General features: G+C 35.5%; 1 protein-coding gene across 1 annotated transcript; it reads left to right on the forward strand.

Moving 5' to 3' along the window:
• The first annotated feature begins 1092 nt into the window (after window positions 1-1092).
• LOC142611335 (protein IQ-DOMAIN 32) lies at window positions 1093-7644 on the forward strand. Its single transcript, XM_075783451.1, has 6 exons — window positions 1093-1491; window positions 2450-2872; window positions 2962-3189; window positions 4264-4344; window positions 4444-6091; window positions 7213-7644. Exons 1-6 carry the CDS (start codon window positions 1411-1413, stop codon window positions 7230-7232), a joined length of 2481 nt encoding a protein of 826 aa, XP_075639566.1. The 5' UTR covers window positions 1093-1410; the 3' UTR covers window positions 7233-7644.
• Window positions 7645-7949: the final 305 nt, after the last annotated feature.

The raw sequence follows: 7949 nt of genomic DNA on the forward strand, positions 1-7949 counted from the left end.
TTTACAATATTCCCCGTTGTTTTTGAGTATTTGCAATCTTTGGCTTGTCATTTAATCCTCATACACTTCTAACCTGGGTTTCAAGCCCACACTCTACAAATTCATATTGTTTAAGGCTCATTGGGCCTGAGCCCGTAATTGTTCTTAGGGCCAGGTGCAATTGTGCACTTACAATTATTATCCACAAAAAATATATATAAAAAGTAATTTACTGATTCTACACGTTATTTTTTGTAATTTTTCAAAAAATTTTTATAGAAAATAGAAATGTTCTCCCAAACATTTATATTTTGTTTTTTGTTTTTTGAAAATCATTATTAAAAGTAGAAGCCAAACACATATAACATAAAAATTATTATTTGAAAACTAGTTTTAATTTCAATTTTTAAAAAATTGTTTTCATACTATTTTGAAAACAAAAATAAAAATCTTCCAACCAAACAAACCCTGCTAAGATATTTTAAAGCTTTTAGGTTAACTTTATTGTATGGTTTTTAAAATTCCATTTAACCATACTGACGTGAGTAGATTGGATTTGTCGCATTATAAAAAATTTAGCAAATGCTGATAGTTGAGGTTTTTTTTTTCTTTTTCTTGAGAAGGTGATAGTTGAGTTGATGTCTATTTGAACTTGATGATGTAACAAAATTAAATTTAAAAAAATTATCATAAAATAGTCAAAAATATTTTTTTAAAAAATAATTAAAATATGTTGCTAACCTGCCGCTTAAATCATTTTTTCCTCGTTTTTCAAGCCTTCTATACATTAAAAAAAAAAAAAAAAAAAAGTAACGATTCCATTATAAAAATATTGTAACTCACTAATTGGCGCATCTAGTCGAAATCCTGGATATGGATACAACGGTAAACTTTGAATACTTCTATCACAAATAAAATATTGTACTTCACAATAGACTCACAGTCCACAGTTCACACCAGACTACTAGACCACGAAATTTACTGAAGAAAACGTAAATTTCTCGCGAGTCTAGTGAATTTAAAGTTGGGTGGATAAGATAAGAAAGATACATAGTTTTGTTTTCATTTCCAATAAAATTTTAGCAAAAGAGAAAAACATAAAAAGTAAAGTGTAGAGATCTGAGTCTGACAGCCTTTTTCATTTATCTATCTCTCACTCTCTCTCTCAACGGACAGGACAATGCTTTGGAACCAACGGAACGGACTCGATAAATGGCGGATTCCAATTTTAGAGTTTAGCTAGATTTAAGGACCTTGTTTGAGGTCCGTGTTCTTTTAAACTTTACTACGTTTTTTGTAACATTCTAGGCGGTTTTGTTTTTGTTATCTCAGTTAGACACATAGAGAAAGAGAAAGAGAGAGAGAGAGAGAGAGTAACTGAGACTGAGAGTGAGTAAAGTCTTGGTGGCTAGTGAGAGAGAGAGAAAAAAAATGGTGAAATCTACCTCATGCTTCAAAATAATCACCTGCGGTAGCGATTCAAAGGACAAGGATGATCTCGAGGTCTCCGAGGTACCTGATTGGTTTCAGTCTTCTTTGTTTTCGTTGACTTTCTTTCTGTTCTGATTTGGTTTGATGTTCTTGTTAGGTTTGTACTGGTTACAAAAATGCTATTGTTGGAAAGTTTGTAGTATTTTTTTAAGATCTGAGAAGTCAAATCAATTTAAACTGAGTTTCAGTGCAACTGTGTGATTGAATTAAAGCCGAGCTGTTGATTTCTTCTTATATATGTACATATTAAGATCTGAGATTCTGAGGGATTTCTTGTTTCTGATTTTGCTTATTTAGTAACTAAGCAATGGTGATTCTGATTTTATTTTATTTTAGTTTTATAAATTTTTTTTTTATGCAGTGTGTTTGGACTTATTATTTTTAACTAGCATTATGAGTAATTGAGTTCTTACAATCAGTTCTTTGTAGGTTTAACACATATGCTTGTTCACAATGAAGCAGTTATATTCATTAAGATTGCTGAATAGTGAAGCACATTATGTTGATCCTGCTTGTCATTTACAGAAGGAAGGAAAGAGAATTTTTTTAAAAAAATACTGGAAGATTTATATTGCAGTATGTAGTTAAGTTGGTATCAATAATTCGATAAAGAAAAGGCAAAAAAAAGGGTGCAAATGAAATCACATTGGAAGAGTACAATGTGTTTGAAAGATTTATATGACGAGAAGGATAGAGATGGGTTCATTCAGACAATTATCAATTGACATTATACAGTTGCAGATCTTGCAAATTTATATAATGTCTTTCTGAGAACTGTTTTTTTCCTGCTCTTATCAAGTTTTCTTGAAGCCATTTTCCAATGAGGTCGTGTTGCAAGGTCATAATTCATATAGATAGGAACTTAATGCCATTAATGCAGAGAGTAATAGGAGGAGGGAAGTCAAATTTTGTGTGTGTGTGTGTGTGTGTGTGTGTGTATTGTGTTGTGTTGAATTGTGTTATTTGTGCTTCATTCCAGGGCAAGGGTTCAAGTGACAAACGTGGGTGGAGTTTCCGGAAGAGGTCTGCCCGGCATCGAGTGCTTAGCAACACTGTTATCTCAGAAACCCCCTCATCCGCAAATAAGGAGAGCCCAGAAGATGTTAATATTCACTATCAACAACCAGCCAACTCTACTGTTCCAGAGAAAATCTCATTGATACAATCAATAGACGAGAAACCCCAGTTGTCGACTTCAGTGGAACCAAAAGTAATCGAGACAGTGGTTCCTACTGAAAATGAAAATAAGCTTGATGTATACGCAGAGGAGTCTGTTGTTATTGTCGAAAATAAGCTTGATGTATATGCAGAGGAGTCTGTTGTTAATGTCGAAAATAAGCTTGATGTATGCGCAGAGGAGTCTGTTATTATTGTCATCCAGGCTGCTATTAGAGGGTTTCTGGTAGTCTCTTTGTCTCAACTGTATGAGTGCAAAACTTGCTAGGTTGGTACCCGTACTTACCTTTCTTTTTATTAAAAACCATTTTCCAGGGTCGGAGAACGCTGTTGAAGCTTAAGAATGTTGTTAAATTGCAAGCTGCTGTTCGTGGGTATTTGGTTCGAAGTCATGCTGTGGGAACCCTACGTTGTGTTCAAGCCATTGCCAAAATGCAAGCTCTTGTTCGTGCCCGCCGTGCTCGTTTGTCTCTAGAGGGGTCATATCCAGAAAATAAATTAGGTGGGAAGCATGAGAACGATACCGATGCTTCAAAGACCTGGGTAATGCTACTGGAATCTTACTCAGTATATTTCGAAATTCAAACCATATTGGGTTGATGAGGCTTTTTATTTTTTATATGACTTGAGATAGAATAGAATGGAGGAAAAGAATACATGTGATTGATCCTAACTAATTTGTTGAGGATTCATAGCTGACCCCAAAAATTTGGGATTGAGGCTTCTTGTTGTTGTTATAGTATTCTTGTTCATATTGGTTTGACAATAGGCTATATACTGGCTTTCAACCTCAGAAACTCCCTTCTGTAAAAATGTTGATCTGTTATGATAACAATATCTCAAAATGTTACTTGCCAAATAAATAAATGAAATAAAAGAGTCAGGGGCTCCCTTTGTAAATATGTTTAATCTATTATTCTTGAAATGTCACTTGCTAAATAAATAAATGCATAAAAGAAGTCAGTGCCCCCTTTGTATTAGAATAACTATATCTTAAATATTATTTGCTAAAGAAATAAATGGAAACAAAAGTTAGTGCTTCAAACTCTGCTTGTTCAGTACAATAATTTTCTAGAGAAGGGGAAGGGGGAGGGTGGGTTTCAATACCCAAACAATTTTAATCAAAATTTGTGCAGACATACAAATATTGCCTACGGAACAATGTAGAATGAAAAAAAAATACAGAGTGAGATGCGTTTTGTGATTGTGCAGAGAATGACCTTTGTTGCAGTTCATATGCATTCACCACCAATCAAGCACTGCCAGGATTTCATATAATAGTGGGATAATGGTCCCATAAGCTTTCATCTTACTGGTAGTACTTGAATGAAAAGATAGATTGAATAATGTTTTAGAAACTAAATAATATCATTAATCTACTTTGGAGTCTAAAATTTTCATGAAGTGTTGTAAACTATCAATGGTACCATAAATGGTTAGTATCACAGGGTAAGTTAGGGATTCATAACTGATCCGTTACTGAATCTTGTTTACTGTTGGAGCTTGGGTTATTGCCAGTTTATTGGATGCTAGACGATGTATTCTTATCCTTTTAATAAGCAACAATTACTGCTATCACATGTTCCAACAACCTTGCCTGGTTATTCCATTTTACAGGAGAAGGAAAAATTAGCAACGAAATCTAATGTAACATACACTTCCATTGAGAAGCTGCTAAGCAATGGTTTTGCCCGCCAGGTATGACAATATTTCTTTCTGCTGTTTTATAGTCTTGTCAGCCTATTTTTTCTTACGAATGTATAGCATGACTAAAATGAGTACTTTTCAAAATTAAAGCTGTTGGAATCAACACCAAAGACCAAATCTATCCATGTTAAGTGTGATCCTTCTAAACATGATTCTGCTTGGAAGTGGTTGGAGAGGTGGATGTCTGTTTCTTCTCCAGATATTGTTGAGTCAAAGAAAGCAGAGCCAATTACAGAAAAACAGGGAAGAGAACAGGATGAGAACTTGGTGTCTCATCTTGAAACTGAAATTCCATCTGAAGTATTTCCCGAGTCAAAGGATGCAGATTCCAACAATAGGGAATCACTGGTGCCATCTGAAAGCGAAGATAATCTGATTACTTATGATCCCAACGACTTCAACTTTCAGGCATACAATCCTACCTCTTTGTCAGAAGATGATTTAGATCAGCCTCGGCCTGAAAGCACAAATACATCTGATGCAAAGGAAACCTTGTTGGACATGATTTCTCTTCCAAATCAAAGTACTCAAGCAGATTCAAATTCTCAAGTGGAGTTCAATTCTCTTCCTGTGAAGCCTGAAACAGAAACTGAACAACCAAAACGCTCTATGAAGAGACTTGCCTCAGAACAGTTGGACACTGAAGAGAAGAAATGTGTATTTGGATCAAGAAAGCCGAGCAATCCTGCATTTATTGCTGCCCAGTCGAAATTCGAAGAGCTTAGTACAATTACCAGTGCAGGTAAAGATGCTGAAGTTGAATCGCATATAGACACAACTCTGTCAGGAGCAAGTACTGTAATCAGGACAAAGGAGCTCGGTATAGCAGAAAATTCAACCCCTCACAGTTCAAGGGTTCAAGTAGGTGGCTCTGAATGTGGCACTGAACTCTCTATTTCTTCTACCCTTGATTCGCCTGACATATCTGAAGTTGGAGCACCGGAGTGTGAGCATGAAGCCAAAGTTTTAGAGGATGGAGTTTACAATCCAAACAGCATGAAAAACATGGATGTTGAATCCAAGGATGAATCTTCCGTCTCAATATCTAACTTATCTACCTCTGTCTTGGATAAGCCAGAGAATCTTGGCGATGTCAATGGTGAATCTGTAAATCTAATGGTGACTACGGACACCCCACTGATAGAGCCTAAGCTGGAGAAGGATGCATCAGCTGATCTGCAGAGACAGCTGGACTCTGTGACAGGTCATCAACCATACCGGACATCTCCAGAAGCTTCTCCCAGAAGCCATATAACCATGCCTGAATCTCATGGGACGCCTTCTAGTCAGGTATCTGTGAAATCTAAAAAGAAAAGAAGTGATAAGAGTGGATCCAACCAAAAGCCTAGATCCCTGTCAGGGGGTAAGAAATCACCTTCGAATCCAAAGCATGATTCTGGCTCAAGAGGTAGTATGGAACAATTGCCAAGAGATGAGAAAAATGGGAAGAGACGCAATTCCTTTGGTTCAGCAAAATCAGACCCAACTGATCAAGAACCAGTAGAGAGCAATACTAATAGTTCTCTTCCCCATTTCATGCAAGCCACAGAATCTGCTAGAGCCAAGCTCCAAGCAAATAACTCTCCAAGATCAAGTCCAGATGTGCAAGACAGAGACATTTACATAAAGAAGAGACATTCCTTACCGGGTGCAAATGGGAGGCAAGGGTCTCCACGTATTTCACGTTCAACGTCTCAAGCCCAGCAGAGTGCAAAGGGAAATGTTACTTATCAGCATGGTATTCTCTAGACCTCATATGTATTTTTTGAAGTCTTGTTAATTTATATTCAACTTAACTTAAACTTCGCCTTAATCCCAATTAAATTGGGGTGGATTGCTGATCATTACCAACTAATCCTGGTCAACATGTGCATTCTTTTTTGTCATTTTATCTTATTTGAAATCATAATTTTGTGCTTCCTCTTTTTCCCCCCTTACTCCAACCCGAATTAAATCATGTGTTCTCACCAGTACATTAATCCCTTTGCCCATAGCCAAACCATCTTACATAACTCTCTCATCTATTCTTCCATAAGAATTACCTTTGAACAAATGACTTTACTCCTTATCTTTCGTAGCATTCCCTATTATTTATCTTAACATTTTCATTTTTGCTACTGTCATTTTATGAACGTGTTTCTTCTCAACAATTTGATGTTTTTATCATATCGTATAAATGGTTTTATAGCAGTCCTATAGTTTTTTCTTTTTCTTTTTCTTTTTTCTTTTTCTTCAACTCAATAGGTTTTTTAGTGTTAACACAATACTCTATGTACTTCCCCATTTCATTCACCTGCTCTTATTGTATGAGTCACATCATTCTCAATTTTCCCATATGAACTGCAGCAAACACTCTTCACTATTCCATGTGCTGAACGTCTCGATTAGACAAAATATGTTTAGAGTAATCATCATCTACTTGATAGGATTGTTACTTTAAGTACAAATTAAATTTTCATTCTTCCTGACACTTTGAATGCCTTTCTTCACACTGAAAAAATGTTAAGAGTTGTGATTCAAGCATGTCTTGTTTGTGCATCCTTTTGACTACTCTGCTTTTACCATGTTTCCAATGTGTAATCCATTATATATATATATATACCAGTTTAACCACAATTTGGCATTTCAATCAAATATTTATAGTATGGTCCTCTACATGTTATTATGGTGTATCCCACTTGGCATGTGTCGATGCCATTCTAGCGCAATAGCAAGGCACAGTGGGTAGAGGTTTGTTTTGAGCCTCTGGAATTCTCTTCTTATTGGTGATAGCAAAGGAAAGAATATGTAAGAAGTTACGAAGTAGCATCTCTGCATTTTAGACTGGGTGACTTACTGCTTGATCCTGCTTTTTTTCAGAAAGAAAATGGCAGAGGTGAAGACATTTGAATTTGATCATATGCCTCAAAAGGAAATGATGGTGGATCACCTGTCCTAGATGGGCAAGTCGGAGTCAATTATTGATCTACTTGACGGGTAGCTACTTAGTTTTGTATACCGGTTTTTCTCCTCTTTGATTGTGCTAGTTAATCCATTGATGGAATTGGGGGTTTGTGTGGGGAGGTTACATATATATGAAACTGGATGAGGTTTTCGTGTAAATTACTACCACTATCACTACCATTATTTTTTTATAATTTTTTTATTTTAAATTTCTTCCCCGGTATTATGTAAGTTTAACAGTGTTTGTGAGTGTGATATTATTTAGGTGAATTACAAGAAGTTTTTACATGTTACAAGGTTGAGAGCTTTTAAAGAAAACCAAATATTGTAATAAATTGGATTTCTATATTTTCTTTTGCCTTCTGTATAATTGCCTTTTAATGTTGTGTAAATGTTTGGGTTTCTGAATCTTTCCTTCTTTTTATTGTTAGTATTTTTATAAGAAGGTAGTGGGGGAGGCGTCGGGGGACGTGGGGTTCAAACTATATATATATATATATATATATATATATATATATATATGAGACATCACAAAGAATGACATTATAACCAGGTAATCATTTGAAATATTGAATCTCGATCGCCCCCAACTCTGTCCTTCTAAAATTTTAGAAATACTCAGCATTTGGTTTATGATAATGCAAACCCGATTT

This window comes from Castanea sativa, chromosome 1 (assembly GCF_040712315.1).
Source record: "Castanea sativa cultivar Marrone di Chiusa Pesio chromosome 1, ASM4071231v1".
NCBI classification, from domain to species: domain Eukaryota; kingdom Viridiplantae; phylum Streptophyta; class Magnoliopsida; order Fagales; family Fagaceae; genus Castanea; species Castanea sativa.

Bases quoted from the DNA above. Each gene is read 5' to 3' on its own strand.
- LOC142611335 (XM_075783451.1), top strand. From the start codon at position 1,411: ATGGTGAAATCTACCTCATGCTTCAAAATAATCACCTGCGGTAGCGAT. The intron at 1,492-2,449 runs GTACCTGATTGG...GCTTCATTCCAG, and splicing joins ATGATCTCGAGGTCTCCGAG to GGCAAGGGTTCAAGTGACAA. The intron at 4,345-4,443 runs GTATGACAATAT...TCAAAATTAAAG, and splicing joins GCAATGGTTTTGCCCGCCAG to CTGTTGGAATCAACACCAAA.